The sequence below is a fragment of the Aedes aegypti genome, chromosome 2 (assembly GCF_002204515.2).
Source record: "Aedes aegypti strain LVP_AGWG chromosome 2, AaegL5.0 Primary Assembly, whole genome shotgun sequence".
NCBI classification, from domain to species: Eukaryota; Metazoa; Arthropoda; class Insecta; order Diptera; family Culicidae; genus Aedes; species Aedes aegypti.
In genome coordinates, this window is record NC_035108.1 from 565,976 (window position 1) to 587,746 (window position 21,771).

General features: G+C 36.9%; 1 protein-coding gene across 4 annotated transcripts in view; it reads right to left on the reverse strand.

Annotated features, from left to right (window-relative positions):
* Window positions 1–21,771, reverse strand: part of LOC5566132 — a 150,624-nt gene that overhangs the window by 89,400 nt on the left and 39,453 nt on the right. For all 4 annotated transcript variants that reach the window (XM_001650443.2, XM_021839706.1, XM_021839708.1 and 1 more), the window contains one exon: window positions 9,744–10,378. In XM_001650443.2, coding sequence (XP_001650493.2) covers window positions 9,744–10,249 — 506 coding nt within the window. In that variant the 5' untranslated portion in view covers window positions 10,250–10,378. The remainder of the gene's footprint in view (window positions 1–9,743; window positions 10,379–21,771) is intronic.

Consider the following 21,771-nt stretch of genomic DNA (forward strand, 5'->3'; position numbering starts at 1 on the left):
GAAGGACGGATCGATGGGTTCTCTGATGCTACCTTCGACTTCAAGTACCCCACTGTGCTACCGAAGGACCACTACGTTACCCAGCTCATCATTGACTCGTACCATCGACGGTACAAACATTCCAACGGAGAAACAGCAGTGAATGAAATGCGGCAGAAATATCACTTGTCGGAGATGAGAGCAGCATTTCGGAAGATCGGCAAATCTTGCATGTGGTGCAAGATCTACAAGGCGACACCCGCAGTTCCTAGAATGGCACCACTACCGGAGGCAAGAGTCACTCCCCGCATCAGGCCGTTCAGCTTCGTTGAAGTGGATTACTTCGGCCCGCTGTTGGTCGTCCAAGGTCGTCGTGAAGTGAAGCGATGGATCGCACTCTTTACCTGTCTGACAATCAGGGCGATCCATCTCGAAGTCGTCACCAGTTTGTCGACGGAGTGCTGCAAGATGGCATTACGACGATTCATAGCACGGAGGGGGGCACCTTCGGAGATCTACAGTGATCGGGGGACAATCTTTGTTGGAGTCAGCGGCGAATTAAGTAAGCAAGTAAGAGCAATCAACCAAGAGCTGGCATCGACATTCACTAATACGGTCACTCAATGGCGCTTCAATCCTCCAGCTGCACCACATATGGGGGGTTCGTAGACACCAGACCGGTCTCTGCCGGTGATCTGGTGGTCATCGTGGACGATAGAGTCCGCAACGGATGGATAAGGGGACAAGTTCTACGCGTGTTCCCTGGACGAGATGGCAGATGTCGCAGTGCAAACGTACAAACAGCAACTGGTGTACCACGGCGACCGGTGGCAAAACTAGCCGTCCTAGCCGTCGTGTTACTCTAGGAGATCTTCCAAAGATATCTTCACAATTGCTTCCGAGAAAACCCACAAAAGTTTGTTCAAGAGTGTTTAAATAACAAAAATAGCTTAGGGGTTTTTTCAAGGAATTCTGCAAGAATTCCTCCACCTGTTCATGTGGATTCCTTCAAAAATTCATCCGCGTTTCTACCTAGAAATTTAAAATTCATGTAGGGGTTCATCTAACATTTTTTTTCCAGAAATTCATCCATGTGTTACTCCTGTAGTTAACATATTAAATGCTTGATTAATTTTCTTTAAATGTTTCCTAAAAAATCCCATACGATCTTCAAAAGTTTATTTAAGTTTTCACATTAGTTTATACCACAGCAATGAAACTTTCTTAAGAATCCAGGAGCTATCTCAGAGATCTATGTTCATTGGGGCGACTTTAAAACTTACCCAAGTAATCTCTAATAATTACTCTAGTATTTTCTTTAAAAATACCTCGGGGATTAAATTTTTGGAAAAAAAATCCTTTGCATCCATGGAGATATTCCTAAAAAAAAACTTTCAAGTGTGCTATACACGCATTCACCCAAAACATCTTTCTCTCATCTATCAGCATAAGCAATAAAACGCACATAACATTTTCCAGAACAGAATAGGTCAGGTCCGCATAGGCGCAAACGATGGCCTCGGTGCAACGCGCATAAGCACTTTGCACCGACGCTCTCGAGTGCACATGTTTTGCTGACTACACTTTACTCGTTGGTGGTCGTTCGTTGAACGACGCGCTTGGCTCAAGTTTCAACCCAAAAATGCTATTCCCGAAATATTGTCACCGCCACCCCAGGGGTCTATGTTTGATCGACAATGTGTTTGTATGAAACGATTGATCTGTTACCAAATAAAAGGAACGCAAGTTCCAAGACTCGGGACACTCTTGTTCTGACCAGGAGACTATGTGTTTCAATGCATTCCGATGCATACCGAAACTTCCCTTAGCACTCTGTACCACAGATACTACTAACCACTTGGGATAGTTAATGGGCCAGTTAACAAATGGTTTGATATCCTCCATAGTCTTCGGTCGGACTATGTGACAAGATTTACTTGAGAAAATCTTAAAAAATTTACGGAGAAATTTCTGTAGAAATCTTAGAAGGAATCTCTGGAGCAATAGCTGCATATAACCTTAGAGAAGTCCCTAGTTGATATCTTATATTAATCCTTAAGGACAATACCAAAGTAAATCCCTAGAAATTTATGGAGAAAATATTGATTGAACTTTAGAAGACGTTATGACTTTGAATCTTGGAGGATGACCCACAGAAATTATAGAATTGGATGAATCATTGGATTAAATCTTGGACTCTTACTTCTTGAACTCTTATCTCCTATTAGGTTTCGTTTTGTTTTTTTGGTTCCTGTTTGGTTTCTTTTCGCCCTTTTTTTGGTTCCTTTTAGGTCTCTTTTTTTCAATTTACTATTTTAAAGCTATCGGTCGTTACCAGACGAAAAGCTAGTTATAAGAAAGACTACTCTGAACTTTTTCAAAAATGTTGCATTCTATACAAATTTTATGGGAATAAAAAAAAAATACAAGCCAGTCTACAAAGAATTATGTTATTTTTTCTGTTGAGCGTGAAAACCAACTGAAAATATTGTTAGAACGCTTGAAAACAGTAGAACTTTCTTCACTTTGCGATTAAGCCCTTCAAATATAGTCACTTTCAAATTCCAGTCCGGGGTTAGCATTTTTCTTAGTTTCAGTTTCAACCTTTGTCCTACCCATGGTTTCGAACTTTGACGCGCCTCTGCAAACGATTCTAAACCATGAACCCCGAATTCCATTACCCCGATTGCCACTACCCCAAATGACCAATAAGGTACACCGTGGCAAGATGAAATGCGAAGTTTTGAGTATGAAATACATTTTATCAGATTTTTCTTCCCCAAAAGTTTGTTCCATCTATTAACTCTTTGTAGCTGCAGTCAAATTTGCAACAATATAAAATTTCAATATGATGCCTTACCAGTTCATCTTACCCAGCCGTTTCAACTTGTCCTGGTGTACCTTACCTCGAATTCCATTACCCCGAATGCTTAATTACTTCCAAGGACATTGCCCCGCGATAATGGAGTTCGGGGTTATGTCATTCGCGTTTATGGGTCATTTAGGATGACGGCATTCGTGTTATAAAATTCGGGTAATGGGGTAAAATCAACGTTTCTTCATTAAATGCTGAGCGATTTTGATCACTTTGGGAATCATTTCAATAGACCATCACCTACGGTGCAAAGTAAAATTTTCATCGATTCACTGAGTCTTCACTCACAGGTGTTAGCTTACCTTCACAAACCTTTCAATGTCGTACACATTCCTGCAATCAATGTAACATCCATGTTTATGGTTTCAGTTTTGCAGCATCTCTCCACCTACTATACAAATTCAGGCCAAACAAGCTCATTTCCTGACCACACATTATTGGTCTGGAAAATTGACCACCGATTTAGGCTCGACTCTGCCCATTCATCCTAGTGCGAAGGCTTCCTTTCTTTCACACAAATTTACCGGAATGATAAACTACGGCAGCATAATCACCCCCAATCAACACCCACAGCATCCAACATTTCCAGGCTTCTGAAGAAGGGTACGCTTTGCTCTTCATCGACTAGTTGAAAGGGATGGGGCAAACTTTTCCGGACTGCCCTGGCAATAAAGCAATTTCATGTGCCACAAGGGCTTACTCCACATTAATGAATTTAGCCTCAGTTTGCCGTACAGAAAGCACTCCTTCAGTGTTAAACAAGCTTAACTTTGCCGTTTTATAACCTGTCGAAAAGTACTATTCCGATTTTCTCTTTGTTTCTAACCTTGCTTTCATCTCGAAAATGTAGGCTAGAAGCTAGCATTCTGGATTTTTGTTAGGTGTGTGTGATCTGCTAAAGAATTGAGGCTAACCAATAACGATTTACAGATATCAAAGATTAGATTAGAATTCTTCTTGTGGCTGATACAGTAAATTTTAATTTTTTGCTCCGTACCAGTTCTAATGGAATTCTGTAATCGATGCTTTGCTAAATTTATCGATAACAATATCTGACTTTTTCGATATCAATCCATGCATTTAAATGTGAAGTGATAGCTCAGAATGTGATTCCATTCACAATCCATTCCTTCAGACGTACGACACTTGATATGATACATGCAAGTATGGTTGCTCATTGCATCTATCACACCAAGCAGCAGAACTACCCATTGAAGCAGTAGAAGTTTCATACGAGACAGAAATGGAATGAGAAGCTCTCCCATGGTTTACTTGTTAGCAGACATTACAAAGTATGTCTGAAAACATGTTCAAGAAAGAAGAACTTCTATTCACACATGACCAACTGCACCTGTACAATTCAGTTTAACAAGACTTAATTAAAACATCACTTACACTGCCGGCACCTGGCTCGTGACTCAATTCTAGAATGTTTAAAAGCCCCGGAGACTGCACCGCATGAACCATCTTCCTCTCAAATATGGCAACACAAATTTCATACTTTCGTTTTAAACAAGTTAGACTCTGAGTGCTACGAACAGAGTTGCAATTGTGAAAACATGTTTGTTGTAGACTACTTTCGTTAGAATTGAAACATTCATTATGAAGGGCAGCAATAGAAGCAGCGTTTATATTGTCTAATTGTCAATTGAACTACATTCAATTTAAAGATTTTCTTTCTATATAATAATATGTGATTGGCCAGAACAATCGAAGTTGTACAGAGATTCAATGAAATGGGGTTGGGGTTATCTAACCACTCTCAAAGTGCATAAATCGAGTGTTCAAAGTATAAAAGTTAATAACGGCACTGGCCACGCCCAATATGGTCACCAGAGAAGGGAAGTAGTGTGAGATACATAACCAGGCATTGCAGAATTCGCTCTCAATTGATTTTGAAGCACGATCAAAGCAAACGAAGAAAAACGTCCCATCTGCTGCGGTCTTCGACAATGTATCGCAAGTTGTAACAAGTCTGATAAATATGAGCAGCGAAAAAGAGCCCCAAAGAGAGAATGTTAAGATAGTTACAGAGAGCGATACGTGAGAGATACTCTCAATTTTCTCAGGATTCAATATCTTTAGATAACTATTGTTACTAGAGACTGATCTGCATCTCCACAGATGTCATGGAAAGGCTATAGGCCTCTGCCCTGTTTTGATTTATTATGGGATTTTGACGTTTACTGGCCTTGTTGTTTACAAATTTAGTGTAAGAGTAAAAGAGAGAGGAGGATTTTTATGGAGTGCCCTATTGGGTGAGTGGGATAAGGTAAGGATCTAGGAGTCAGCTTTGGTTGATGATGCGATCCAGATTAATTTGTTGTTCTATTGTCGGCAGCTCAAAATCAGCCGCATTTTTTCTTCATCCTAATTATTTTTTAACATTATGCTAGTTCAACACGATTTCAGCCGTATTTATTTACATTAATGACAACTTGTTGTTGACAAATTGCTCGTTCAGTATGCGAAATCTTTACAGAGGGATGCTGATAGTTAATTAGCTGAAAGTAATCCTGTGTTTTGAAAGCAGAAAACTGTGTGTTTGGCATTTTGATTTTGGTTGCCGATAATAGTCGAATGCTGTTCTTCCATTATGAGAAATTATTAACCCAAAATTGAAGCTTGTACCGTACACCAGAAGTAAATTGATCACTTTTGCAATTTTTTTGTTATATTTACTTAAGGTGAAGATGAATCGAAGCCAAACTTCAAATTTTCAAGAACACGGATCTGGAGAACCAAACATCCGTTTGAACTGAAAAAATAATCGATTGGTCACCACCAGCTAGTGACCAACAAGTTTTCAACTTGAACGGATGTTTGGTTCTCCGGATCCGTGCTCTTGAAAATTTGAAGTGTGGCTTCGATTCATCCTCACCTTAAGGAATTCAAATATTGTGTTTGAAATCCTTCCTTAAGTTTCTATTCATTTTTTTTTTTCAACAAAACTTTCAAATAATCTATCGGAAATTTTCCAAGGTTTGCTTGAAAAATTAGCAGAAAAAATATCCGGATTTTCTGCAAAATTATCACATGATCCTTCCAAGTATTACTCTAGGGATTCCTCCTAGTATTCCACAATATTTTCATAATCAATTAAACAGGATTCTAATGGGAAAATGTTTTTTTTTTGTGATTTCTCATAGAGGTTCTTCGCAATCTATCTGTATTTTTTTCACAGACAACTCTTAAATTCTCTGAAAATTATGAAAAACGTCAAACCTTCCTATAAAATTTCTAGTGGAATATATTCAACATTTCTTTTAAAATCTCTTCTGAGAATATACTCAAATCTTTTCCTAGCACTAGCGATTCTTCTGATGAATTAAAAAACAAACAACAGATTGAGTAGAGAATTTGCAATTCATTCTTGAATTTTTCAAAAATTTCCTCCCGCAATTCCATCATGTTTCTTTCGGGTTCTATAAATTACTCCATAAATGCTTCCGAATGTCAATTCCGAAATTCTTGCAAATATAACATCTAGAAATCTATTCATTCTCCATTTTTTATTCATAAGCTACTCCAGGAAAACCTAAATATCTTTTTAGAGATTTCTTTAGAAACCTTTTTATCCAATCTATAACAGATTTCTAGAGCAATACAGCATAGCATAGCATAGCATAGACTATAACAGATTTCTAGAGTAATACATACAAAAAAGTTTTGGAAGAACTTATATATGAATTTGTTGAAAAATTTCAACTAATATTCCATTCGGAAAGTGTACTAAATTGTTGCCGGTAACTTTAAAAATGTGGTGGAATTGTTTTGAAGAAATTTCTGACGATGTATTGCACAGAAAAGCTTATAGGACTTACTACAAAAAAAAATGTTGTTTTTCCTTCCTCTTTGAAAATTACCAATTTATTGGCGTTGAAACGAATGGAATTTCCACTGAAGGTATTTGTATCTAGCATCCCAAAAATTTTTCTGCATGAACTCCGAAGTTTCATGGTACTATGGCGAACAGATTGACGTAGAAACCATTTTTTTCTACTTGCAGAATTTTGAAACAAACTTTTTGAACAACATCATTGAATTATTGTGGAAAAACTGTGGAAATTTAACGTGAAAGTATTGGCATTTTTTAAGAACATTGACAAAGATGTCTTATAAAGTGCGAGTTGAAGAGCCCGAGCTTCAGTGTCGTGTACTGTCCTGTACTGAAGTCGAGTCTAGTACACGACACTGAAGACGGCCTTACAGTTGAGGTCGAAATACGCGTATCTGTCAAAGGATACAAACTCTAGTGGAATTAAATAGTATAGTACTAGATTCTGGCTGCTCAGTCAAGGATGAAGTATCAGTTGGTGAGCTCGTTTCATGCTTTTATTTCAAATATGTAAAATTTGTATGACCACATTTAATCGTTCAGCGGTGAAACGGCAATACGAATTTTCAACAAACTATGATTGGTTCGTCACTATGAGTGTCGGCAAAAATCTTTTTTATAAACTATTTATGTTTTACATATATTTTTTTTTTTTCCAAAAAAACACTTTCATTTTACCTTTGATTTTGTAATTGAAGAATTACTTTGGATGATTCGACACTATGAGTGCAGATTTGCAAAAGTTTTACTTTATTCAACAAACTTTGAATGATTTGCCACTGCAAGTGTCGGCATAAGAGTGTTCTGTGATGGTCCAGCCAATCGAGTTTTTTTTTACTTTTCATATGAGTTAAATATGATAACACATGCTTTCGTCCTTACTGCTGTAGGAATGACGCATTTAGATATTTGTTCAACAAACTTTGAATGGTTCGTTACTTTAAGTGTCGACATTAATTTCTTCTACTTGGAAATTATTCATATCAATTGAAACTATTATATTCAACGGCATGTTTATATCTCACAAATAATTGTTTATCATGGTCTAATCGCTTGTCAAAGTGAATCCTGTGACCCAACGATCCTCCCAATTAATAAACATCCCTCCCAGTAACCTTTGTGGAGATGCAGAGGTAAAGACGGTCTCCAAATAGCAAAGGTTACGCACTAACAATCCATCTCCCAATCCCACCTGACTGCAAGGACGTGGCCGGCGCCGTTATTGACCCTGTATAAATAGAGGCACTGAATTATGCACACTGTAGAAGATTATGGCCAATCCCAGCCGAACTTCTAGTTGATTCCTTGTTCATCTTCACAGACCTCAATCAATCACGGAATAGCAACCATTTCAATATGGTAAAATTCGTAGTATAAGATTTCACTTAATAAAATCTTGGAGAAAATTGTTGCATTACTTTGAGAATTTGCTAAAGAATTCCTGATGAACTTTCAAAAATAAGGAAACATACGTATAAGAATTTTTAAATTTTCACAAATTTCTAGAGTTTGCCTTTTTTTAATTTTTTAAAGTATAAAAAAATATTATGGGGTATGGAAAGAGTTTTGTAAGAGGCACAAGCAAGTGCCATGCGATGGGAAGAGAAACAACAAAATGTAAATGTAAAGCAGGTAGAAATACCAGATATACAACAGAATGACGAAAGATAAGTGATTATCTATATAATAAATCTTCGAGCTGTTTAGTGAAATACCTATAAATAAACGTTGAACCGAATTTAGTACTATACCATTTGTCAAAGGATACAAATTCTAGTGAAATTGAATGGTACAGTATTAAATTCGGTTCTTAACAGCTACAGAATCATCTCTAATAAATTGAATAAAAAAAACATATTTTTCAAGAAGTTCCATCTTTAGAAATTGTCCTTGAAATCTGGATTCATAAGAACTCTGCCAAACAGCCTTTTTAAATTTTGCCTTGGAATTGAACAAGAACTCAATCCCAGGATATGGATTCTGCCAATTATTAATAAAACTGTTTCTAAAGACCTGTTTCTAAAAAACCTTACAAATCTTTTGAAGAATATCTTATAAAATTCCTCCCCCTTTATTCTGCTAAACGTTTCTCCACAGCTTTCTTTACCGCTATGCTAATTTTGAAAGTAAAAGTATTTCTGGATTATTCAACAAATTTCCTCTCAGCAAGAGACATTTCAGGCTGACAATTCTACGCCAATGACAATTTCCGATAGAATCAATGCTTCGTCAATCTTCATCAGTCAACCATTTTGATTTTCCATAGAACAACACATAACAACCTAAAAAAAAAAACAAATATTTAATTTTGGGACGAAATTGATATTTATACACAATTTGCCTCATACTTTTAATATTGGTCCTCTTAATTTGAAAAAGATGTTGACATTCTCACAATCAGTAAATTTGACCATTGAAATCCAGTAGGTAATAAACTTTGAAAATCCGTACTATATGATCAGATAAAACTTCGTTTGAAATAAGCACGTCTTCTAGATCAAAAGATTCTATTATACAAAAATGATTATAATTTTTTGACTTCAAGAGTAAATGTGTTGAGTAAATTACGCCTAAGCTTGTACATTATTTAAAAAATTTAAATACTGATAGTAAGCTTAGCTACAGCGAATTGTGTAGCACTAGCTTTTTCATCAATTCAGGCAACACATTCAAAAATCCATAATAGTTAATATTTTTGTGGCATATAGTGGTATGAAATTACCTAAGAACTAGAAAACATCCAATAACATAGCAACAGACATAGACAGTGATTGAATGCTCAACAACCAATTATAATCATATTTTGTTCTGATACTTAAATCAACCTTAGTTGATCCATAACTGTGGGGTCACTGTACTGTGTGACTGTTAAGCTAAGGAATATTTTTTTTTCACATTTACCACCTCATTTCGTTTCCATTTCATTTCCATTATCTCGGAAAAACCTAAACTTTATAAGAATTTACAAGTTTGCTCATTTAACGGTGCGTCGCCAACTACAAACTGAGAAACAATGCCGTGCCATATCGTAAAAAGTCATCCAGCACTTACCTGAACTCTGCTGACGTTCGCACATGGGCTATTAAATCCTCACTAAATTTATTGATATTATTTCTCAAATAGTTTTCCACCATTTCTTCCACTTCCGCACGAGTGGCCAATAGGCGCGGATGATTCAATCGGGCATTGATATAATGCAGCCCGAATATCGAGAGCCCTCCAATGCAACACACCAGTGCGATCAGCATAAAATTCACATTCCGGAGCGCCCTGCGTAACTCCAACGATTCCTGCGCTTCGGACTTAGTTGTGCTGGCAGTGCTTTTGGAATCATTATTGTAATTACCGATGAGGATGCGCTCGGCCGAGCTCGAAAAGGTGGCGGCTTGTGTTTCGATATCTGCTTGCTGCATTGATTGTTTGCACTTCCTGGACTTCCTTTTCCCGCAACTGGACGCGGACGATGTCGACGATCTACGCGAGTCAGCATTTTTGGTCACTTTTGTTGATGACGGGTTTTCGCCAGCCGAAGTGTTGGATTTGCTAGTTGGAGCCATTGTCGGTGTGAAATCAGTGGCGAAATTTTCTGCGAAATTGTACTTATTGGCTTTTCATAGTGCAGCAGATGCTCCATTAGTAGAAATGACCGACACGCGTGGACATGCTATGGCCGTGGTCGGAATTTGCTGGAAAAAGATAAAAGAGTGCATGAAATGAATTGCTACTATGCTGTGAAATCGATTGTTCGACGACCATTGTAGTTATAAAGGATTATTTCTGGTAAAGTGGTATTTCAATAAGGTTTGACATCGACAATTCCATAATTCAATATTCGGTGGTAATTTTAATCATGTGGTGAGTGCATAACACTATGTACGAATCTAATGGATTGACTCCTTCGATTCTGAATATGGGAAAATAAAACAGAAGAAATAGTTAAATATATAAATTATTACTTATAATTCCCATTATTCCTTTGCAAACGAAGATTTAAAAAAAGTTTGATTGTTCCACGTTAGCTGTACCGGAAGAAATGGTTTCAACCTGAGATGTCGCACTCTACATTCCACCTAAGAACTGGTATTGATATCTTTGAGTATACGTTATCGATATTCAATCCTCTTAGTCAAGTTTCTTCAATTGATTTTTTTCCTCGCAGACTCTTCATTGGCGTATCCGTTTGCTTTCGCATTTCTTCCGCGGATGGGAATGTGATTCAAAATGCACTCATTCTAGCTTTTTCATATGTTTGCTCTTCAAACGTTTCAATACACTTAATTCTGCACCGTTTCAATGAAATGGTCAAAAATATTATTTACTTCCACAAGTGCTCTTGAAAGCTAATGAGATAATGGTTTTGATCCATTACTGGTTTGAAATAAACCAGGATTTTTTCCAGTGTAAGTTTTGAGAAATTTCTGAACGTCAAGTAAAAATTTAGTACTCAAAATTCATAAACTGTTTTTGTCATATTACCTGACAAGTAATATTTACTCATTGGCTTCAAATGCGCCATAAAATTTCAATTGGACATGTAACCACAAAGAAATGCACAAAAAACTTTGGGGGTGATCCAAAACATTTTCACGGAAGTGTAGCTCAATTTAATTCAATTAAGATTTGGTAATCAACTTGGTTTCAATAGACGACGACAGCTATACGTGATTAGATGTTGGCCAGTGTTCCGAGATGCACAAAAGCTATGCAATGTACATTGTGCACCACTTGAAATTAAAACATCTTCTCAATTGAATTCTGGCTAATGACCAAAGGTGCAAACAAATTTAGAAGTTTGTGTATGGTTAAAAGACCACTAGGGGAGGCGGTTCTGAGAATCTCATAAACAATTACCATGTGAAAATATTGAAAATAAAATATTCGTTTCGTTCAGTATTCAGTATTACAAATGGATCAATCGATTGGATGTGTTGGGTAATATGATGATATTGCAGCGAGGATGCTCAGATGGCTTTCTTCCATCCAAAAGCTACCTGATGCGATTCCAGCGCCGATAGATTGTGATTCCATGCGGAATTCCACCCAACGACTCTACAGGATTACCGACGAAAATTATGTTGTGGGACAATGGACATAATTCATCGGCGTTTTAAGGCCATCTTCAACATAGTTACAAATCTTATGGCGAAAACACAGCCAACCGTGCATACAGCCTACTGCGATTTCGATAATTAAGATTATTCTCTCATGGGAATCAACAATGTTTCCTATCTGGAAGACTATTAGATCCCTATTGAAACATACATATTTCGAATAGCTGTGGAATTTATACATAGAGATATGCCAAATGCGGCAACCAGTAATATTCCAGTTCTGGCCGACCTACCTTATCCAAACTTTATAAATAATTGTGTTACGCTTCATTTCCTATTCGTTAACATTCATTTCCGGATTCAAACCCCGAAGGCAGCCTACTTCCAGCAATTAAATTAACATGGGGCTTTCTACCTTGAAGCATGAACACGTAGAGCACTGCCTGAACAACTAAAATGAACAAGTGAGAGGAAAGTTTATACTTCCGCAAACTTTCCTTCAGAGCGCACTGTCATACGATCCAGTGCTGGATGGGAACTTTTCCCGTTAGCTGCAAGTCTTGTTCATGTTTCCGGTCAGAAGTGATACCGACTGAAGTGCATTGTAGGTGACGAGTACTAGACACATTTTGCTTAAGAAACATGAAATACTTGCTTTTATGTTAGGTACCTGAGATGTATATGTGTAAATTCGTTGCGATTTAATAGTGTAATTATAAATAAAAGTAATAATCGTAATTTGATGCGCTGATGTTTGGGATTCCGATAGAATCTCCAGCAGATTTTTTTTAACTTTCTTATATGATTTGTTTCAACCCAGATTTCACAAAAATTTGAATTTTGTTATCAATGTTTTATTAATCTTTTTGAATCATTTATTGTATGATGAGTTTATAAACAGATTCATGGCTGATTGCCATAACTGTTAGCTTTTTGGTGACATTCTTCTGGTAGATTCATGTTAGACTATTAGATTTACGCTATTTGGTGAGTTCTATATATGGATTCCTGTTAGAAATCCTCACAGATATCTTTGAAAATTAATCAAGAATCTCTCCAGGCATCCAGAGGATTTTAATATTGAAATTGCTCAAGATATGTTTTTCTAAACCTAAGAGTCATTCCTTAAGAAATCTCTGCTCTTTGAGTTGAATAGAAGTTTGTCTCTGAGAGATTTATTGGAAAATTTTGAATTGCTTTTTGAATAAACTGATAAAAAACTTCTAGCGGATCAATTGCTGGCAAACAAATAAGATTCTGTTAAGAATTCTTGAAAAGTTAATTAGAGAAATACTGGAAGGTTTCTCCGGCTAAATATTTCCAAACGCCAATGTAAACTAGGTCAAAACTAGTGTCAAAACAGTTGGGAAGCAAATATTCAAATAAAGACGTCAGGATAGCGATGAAAACCCGTCTTTCGGAATGATACCTGAATCGCTTGTGTTCTATTCTGCGTCATCCTTTGTTTAGTGTGGATGATTCTAGCAACGAATCACCTGAAAACTGCTCAGTCATCATGTCGACAAGAGCAGAACGTATAAGAGGAAGATTGGCTGCTTTAAGTTGATGTAGAAAATTAGTCATTCAAGAAGGAAATACAGAAACAGGCGTCACAATTGTGTGATGATTTTCTTCGGAAGAAAAAAGGCTGAGATCTGGAGTTCTGCCAGAAAGAAAGTTTAAACATAGTTTCCATAATTAAATTTTTATTGAAAATTTCTATGCCCGATACTCAAGCTGTCACAATACCCACGAAATTCTCAATATTATTCATGGCAGAAAATGCATAATTATTTCATAATGCTCCAAATTAATTATTTTAATATATTTTAAATGCAACTTTTTAGTAATGAACATAAAGATTCATTTTGCATGATAAAAGAAATTAACATCATAAAACTGACATAGGTCATCTTTTCAAGCACTATGAGGTAAATACTATGGGACACTGTTTCGTGAGATGATAGCAGGTTGAAAAGAAATGTTGAATTTATCATCGATCGTGTTGCTTGTACGATTAGCATATCCATATTCAAACCTTTCTGCTAAAAAAAATTCTGTCGCAGAACGGGGGCTCAAGCCATTGCGATGCAATGCATCGTTGCATAGTGCGTTGAATGCGCGGAGAAGTGGGACACAAATCAGGAATCATATGTTTTTGTCGTAGGTATCCTGATAAATGGTTAAATGTGTGCTGGTTGAAAAATTATCATAAAACTTGGTGACAAACAAAAAAAGTTGCGAATATGACACTTAAAGATTTAGAGAGAAATTTGATTAAAAAAAATAATCCATGAACAAAGTTAGATGTTGCTTCGTCTCAAGATGTTTATCTGTTCAAGTAGTTCAAATTCAGTTTATTATGGTTGTTGGGAAGTAGTATCGAATCCCTAAGCCCCCTCTAGCTACATCACTGGACCACAGTAACCAACTGCGACCATCAGCTTGGACCAAACAATAGCTGCAGATCAGCCAGCCAGGCAGGCTAAAGATAGCAGTAGAAGGAGACCAGACGAGCTGACGATAAACAACCATTCGTGGCTACCTGCTTTGCTGGATGACCACTGTGATATCAGCGCAGGAGATCGTTGGAGAGCTGTCCGTCTGATCTTACAGTGGTGGATATGCTGCAGGAGATGATTTTATAGAGGAGAGAGATCTCACTCTCATCCACTGATCTTTGAGATCCCTGCGTAGGGTTTGTAGTGGCCTTTCGGTGTCGCAAGTTAGTTAAGATCGACCATTCCATCCGATTACAGGCGCGCCGGTTAGAGGCCTACGCACGGCCGTACTTTTTTTCGTGTTTAGTTTAAGAGATCGATGTTAGTTCGTAAGAAGAATAAATGTAGTCCGTTGTAGTTTTGTGTGTTTTAAACAAATATAGTGGTTTTAATTTTCCGCGAGTGTTCAACCATTTAAAGCCATGGAAGAATAAGGCCAAATAGACCAAGTGCCCCTGGAAGGAAAATAAAGGACCGATTGTTGCCCACCCAATCCAACCCCAAACTCTGGTCGAGTGCTGAAGAGCCGCCCCAACCAATCGAAGGAGGTAATTGCCCGGTTCCCCAACAATGGTGAAGAACTAGCTATAGGCTAAAGAGGACAGGAATTGGTTCAATAATACCTTTAAAAAGTTTTAATCTCTTCGACATGTCACTTTTGATGCTATTCAATAATTGTGATGCTTTCATCATAGCTACCAATACACGTTTACGTAGAGAACAAAATAACTAAAAATATGATGTTTGCCCATACAGCAACACACTGTGCATCAGCATGATTCAGTGAACCAATGTATTGAAAGTCTTCTGGCTCATTGATTTATTCACCTTTTGCCTTGCACCTTGCTTGAGACTGTCTCGATTCGAAGAGCATGCCAAGCGTCATTCAGAATTTTCGTCATCTGCCTGCAAAAACCGACAGTAAGAGGACAAAGCGACTGGAGCCCCTTTTCGTTGACAGCGAAAGATTTTTCGCATTTTTCTACTTACACTATCGAGGTGCTTGTTCTATTGTGCAGGAAAATCAATTTCCTTCGAAGCATTGACGAAAAGCGGAAAGAAGCTGGTTCAAAGTTCAAGCGGAATGCAATTCACCCTCGAGGCATGTTGGAGTTTATTTGTGAATATCGATTAAACTTCACGTGACGTTTGGTATGTTACAACATTTTGATTACTTTTGGAGTATTCAATCAATCAATCCGCTGAAATTTACTTGAATCGAATCCTTTAACGAGAGATACACACCAAATAAGGATAAGGAATGAGCTTTATTTCGCTTCGTCAGTGGTGAAAATTGAATGAAAAACATTTTCCAATCAATTTGAAAGCAACGTTGCTGTAAGACGATCTTTTTGCATTGTCTCCTAAGCCCACCATTTGATCCCCAACCAATTCACCCTCAGCAGTAGCACCGAATTCAACGAAAAACAAACTGATAATGGGTTTTGAAAGTCACCAAGTTCGCAATCGCTGATAAAACTTCGTTCAAGTGGATTTCCAAAAGGTTCAACAGAAAATTAAATTTTAGCTAAGGATCACCTCCCAGCCTCTTCCATTGAAAAGTTTCGCTTTCACGAAATTGTTTTTGAGGGTGCTTCAATATCAAGTTTACAAAAGAAGCATAAAAATGTTTCTCCAACACTAATTCAAGGCATATGAAATTAACGGTTTGCACAATTTAAACTCAATTGTCGCACACATATTTAAATGCTAATTTTCCCTTCTGGGTTCCAAGTTCATTACGGCGAACCGTTTTTCTAAACATGAACACTGAACATAAGTTCCGGTGGTTTCGCAGAGAGACAGGAACACAGACCCGAATGGTGAAAACGCAAACACTTGCTCCTCGTCATATAACTGGGAGTGCGATATGAAACTGAATCGAATTGGTGTCCCCTTGCGGAAAAAGATTCCAACGCCGAGCTGAGCTGTGTCTAATGTGTTGCTGAATAGGGTGCAAAAGAGTGGCGAATAAAAAGCCACTTGGGCAAATTAAATTTTCTCGGCCTCTTGAAAGCTTTGCTTCAAATTGCAAGAGATTTTTTTCCTTTTACAGTTCGTCCCAACGCATGGTTTGCTCATTTTATGGAATTGGCCATCTCTAAATGGTTATTCTGCCACGAGGTACGGAGTAGGGAAAGTTTTTCCTCGTTTTCAATTTGTACGGATGACGGCTAACTAACTCTTTAATGGCATCGGTCGAACGGATGAGTGCGGCACTCAGTTCATTTATAAGTTAGTATTCGAAAGCATACTGCAGAGTTTGGGAATGCCAACAACAACAGATGGTTGTAATTTTGCGGTTGAATATATTAACTTTGTGCAAACAACTTTTAGTGAATAATAAGTTGGTTCGAGAGCTTTCACGTTAAATCGATCGAATAAATAGTTCGTACAGTTAAACCTCCATGAGTCGATGTTCCATTACTCGATATCGACTCATGGAACCATATTAAAAATCAAATTTCATGGTTACTATGATGGTCCCCTCAGAAGGCTTTCCATAGCATTGCTGTTCTATGAATCGATATTTCCATGAGTCGATGGTCCCTTCAATATCGACTCATGGAGGGTTGGTCCTCCACATTCCTCCAGATTCCTTTTCTTGTCAGTACCAAACCAGCCTTCAGTCCGGAAAACTTTTCGTGAGAAACGTATTTCGACAGTGCCTCTGGGCGTTGCGTAGTGTGATGCTTTCTTCAAAGGGCAAATCGTCTACTGAAATCATTAATGTGAGGTAACTTTTCCACTCCGGATCGTTTCAAAAAGATTATTTCTCAAATTTATCTAGGGATTTCTTTAGATATTTTCAATGAGATTTCCAAACAGTCCCTAAGAAAATGTTTCCTAGAGTTTCTTCAAGAATTTTCGTAAAATTTCTAAAATGATTCTCTAGAAGATTTCTCAAGAAATGTCTCAAAAAATTTCTCAAAGAATTCAACCAAAGATTTCTCCATCAATCTCTTTAGGAAAACTGCTTAAAATTCTTTAAAGGGATCTTCAAAGATTTCCGCAATGGATTCCCTCCAGAAATAGTGCCTATTTAGAACTTCTTTCATAGATTTCTTCTTCTTCTTCTTCTTTGATTGAACGCATATTTGAATATATCTGGTCTTCAATGCCTTGACCCAACAAAACAATCACTGAAGAAAGAAGAAAGAAATTGTTCAGTCAGAGTGACCCAAATTACTGAACAGTGTTCTTTTGTTCAGTTGGTGAGGACCACGTGCTCAGTTGGAGGGAACCACGTCCCAGAGTCCCAGAAACCTATTTTCTTTCCATTGCAGTGGTCCTCAGCCTAAGTACTATGCGGGCCACTTTGGTACTTTAAGAACATGCAGGCCGCAAGACATGCAAGACTCTATTTCGAAGAATTTAAAATACAGGTAAACCTCCATAAATCGATGATCCATTACTCGATATCGACTCATGGAACCATACTAAAAATCATATTTCATCGTTACTATGATGGTCCCTTCAGACAGCTTTCTATAGCATTGCTGTTCCATGACTCGATATTTCCATGAGTCGATGTTCCCTTCAATATCGACACATGGAGGGTTGAATATTTTAGTTTTGTAACAACAAAATTCGGTTAGCATTTTAAAAAAAAGACACTAGACAACGGACTAGCAATTTAAGAGATCAAATGCACTACCCGCCATAAGTATGAAATCGCATCATCTAGTATTGCAACACCTCAATTGAATATTACACGAACACCCCAAAAAGTTTAGCATCACCCGTAAACTATTACACTAATGACGCAATATCTTGGAAACCTTACTTTCTAGAAAGCTGCGGTCTTCAGCAAAGTTGTTTAGAAGCCTTACGGCGTTCATCAGCTGAAAATTTTAATGCGCCATTTTGCCGCTAGTGTGCATGTAATTTGGTCATATTTTAGCAGGCTCTAGCTCATGAACATGACCACCTAGAATGTTCGTGTCTTCAGCAAAGTTGTTCAGAAGCTTAAGAAGCTTAAAATGCGAGGCAGCACTGATTGGTTAGCAATTTTGCCGCTTGTAATTTGGTCATATGCTAGAAGGCTTCTTCATTCGGCGTAGATTCAACGCAATAGCAAGGAATTGTTGCCCATCAAGTATCAAGTAAGTAAGTAAGCTAGAAGGCTCTAGCTCATGAACCTGTTTACTTAGAATGTTCGTGTCTTCAGCAAAGTTGTTCTGAAGAATAAAACAAAGTGAGGCAGCACTAATTGGTTAGTAATATTTCTGTATTTATCATTAAGTTGTATAAAAGACTAAGAGCAACTGAACGCAGCAATGTTTGGTTTGTAATTTTATTATTTTTTTTTTTTAATTAACAATATTGCATGATCAACATCAATAAGAAAATCCTCAGCAAAGTGGTAGAAAAAGTGAGAGGAATTAGAAGGACCACACTTTTGCAACTACGCGATGCTTATATACATGTTCAATTAGGCAATTTCGATTACCGTCAAACGGGGTAACTTGCAACAATTTTCAACTTCAAAGCAATATGGATGAAAAAATTGAGGATTCAGATGAGACAAAAACCATCTGGTACCCTAATCGCTACGTACAGAATACCACGCGGTATTAATTTTATCAGTATTTAGTTTTCTGGAATCAGGAGAGACGAAAAATATGCATTTTTAATGCTACCCCTGATGTGGGGTAACATGCAACACACAGTGCTACCTAAAGTACACTATTAAAAATGTATCCCTTATCGTGTTATTATGGTCATTTAATAATTTTCTACAGTAAAAGCATGACAATTATCAGAAACAGGCTAGTTTTCTCTTAGAAAACTAAATATTATTGATTGAATTATGAGTATTGAACCAATTTGATTGAAAACTTCATTGGCATTAAATAGGGTGTCCACACTGGAAAATTCTAGCATATCATAAGTCTTGACAGTTATTGGAAAGCCATCAAAACGTTTTAATGCAACTTTTCTACAAATACAATGGTATTTTAGGTTTTACTTCACATAAATTATTTTATAGACATATTTAAATCAAAGCGACGTATAACATATTGATATGTATGTTTCAAAATGGTCTCTGTTGGGTTTTGGCATAACTTCCATCACATTTCATGCAGAGAGTTCCCAATGACTGATCTGTAAGTTAATTTTAATGCAGATTTTTTAAATTATTCTTCATTTTCATGAAGAAAATAAGACTAAATCTAATAATAATACGATTTATTTAAGTTTTCCAAAAATTAATACAAAAAGTGTATTGAATTGATTGAGGTACAAACATTTCAATGTAACTGTACAAATATATGTTTAATTTTGCCTTTTCATGTGTTTTCGATGACAAACGGCAAGAAATATCAAACAATTGAGATCAAAATTGCTGTTGCAAGTTACCCCACAAGGGTAGTCAAAAACGTTTTTGAATTTTCATAGTGTTTAAGCAAAAAAATATCAAAACTTTTATGTTGTCAATTTGTACACTACTAAGTACTGTAACTGATAGCAAATGCCCCGAATGGCATCCAGCAATTGCATTCAATGCCATTGAAACTTTTCGTCAGGAATGTTTCTCGGCTGTGCCACTGTAGCATGCTTGTTCCGTTGTCTAGTGTTAAGTTACAGTCTGTGCAGCTAAATGGCTGAAGGCGATGTCCGTGTTTTTTTTAACGTTTTCGAACACGGAGACATAAGAAAATATTCACCAGAAGCGTTACTGCTACGGAAAATTCCAGTTGACAGCAAATGTTCAGTGCAATCTTAAAGCAAAGTATGTATTTTGTTTAGGAGTTATTTCTGAGTTTTCTTGATTCTACTTCAATAATTATATATGTATTTATAGTTCAAGTCTACTTAAAAAAATGCCATTACAACAGAATTGTAATGCGAATCTATATAAATAAAAATAGAATGGTGTTCATATGTCACGAAATGGCTTGAGAACGGGCTAACGGCTTTTGAAAATTCTTCCATAGTTATGTTCCTGAAGTGTTCCGACGTGTTTGTGTATATAAAAAGCAAAGGATATTTAACGGAAAATTGAAAAAAAAAAAACAGGAGTGAACTGAACTTCCATTTGGCACGGGGCGTTCCATTACGTTTTCCAACAGCCTACTTGATGGCAAGACGAAGTTTGCCGGGACCACTAGTATAAAATAAATATTCTTCGAGATTTTCAATCCATCCATATTTCTAAGATTTCCTTAACATGAGAAATGCTCTTCCAAAGCTCTCTTAAGGTTCAGAAGGCTTTTAAGCTAATTAGCTGTAAAAGCTTCTTATTTAGGATGTATGGAAAATTCAAGCCTTGATAAAACTTAGAATCTTCAGACAAAGTTCAGAGCTGATCATGAAATGAAACATAAACAAGATAACATTCCGTCTGCTCAGCACAATGGAGTGCAGAATGTATTGTCGAAATCTCGCCATGTGAATTTCTTAAGTATTTAGTTGTAAGGACTTAAGAAATATAATTCTTTTTCAATGAAATCATGACATGCGGGCAGCAACTCACTTATTTCCGAAAAAGTCTCGCGGGCCGCACAATACCTTGCAAAGGGTTGCATGTGGCCCGCGGGCCACAGTTCGCTGACCACTGTTCTATGGTGTATTCTTATTATCAATTTATTTTGTAGTTTTTATGCTATTAAGGATGAGATTATAATAACAAGAAGTGAGATTTGCAGTGCTCATCCCAAGGAGCCACTAGCTCGCAAATTCGCCTTTTTAGGCTTATAGGGCTGTTGTACGACCAATTTACGACATGTTAGCTCTATATTGGCCTTTATTAGCACGCAGGGCGAATTATAGTGCCATTTGGTTACTTGGGTGAAACCCGGAATTTAAGACCCTTCCTCCGCAATTAAAATTGAAATAAATATATATCGACTAGCGTTGGGTAATTGTTTCAATAACATCGATGTCTCTGAATCGATTCACATCTGAGCTACCGAATCGATCTACCGATTTAATTGAATCCTTTGAATCGATGTTTTTGAATCGATTCGAATCGAATTTGAATAAAAATTTAAGAGATTTGAAATGAGACATAATGCATTTGCATTCGATTTTAACTTATTTCAAGTAAACCAGTTTTGGAATTCAATTAAACAGATCTAATACTTCAAGGCTAACTCAAATTTGGATTATAATTCATCAACTCATCAAGAAATATTTATCGATTTCAACAAAATGAATCGAATCAAAAAAATCGAATGAAGAAAATCGATTCACCCGATTTTAGATAATCCAAACATCGATTCAAAAAGTCGATTAATCGGAATGAAAACATCGATTTTCGGAACATCGATTCAAAATCGCCCAACGCTAATATCGACCGTATTCTTCGGCCAGAAACAAACCCCCCCCCTTCCTATATAAATTATCACATCGTTTATGTATGACCCCTAAGCACAAAATGGGATCAGTGTCTGCATATTTATATATACAGTCAACAATGCCGACCCTCAGTAGGATCCGTTATAGATGATTTATTCTTTTCGTGAATGTTGCTTTGACAATACATGTACGAATCTTATAGAACGGGAATAAAATCATTTT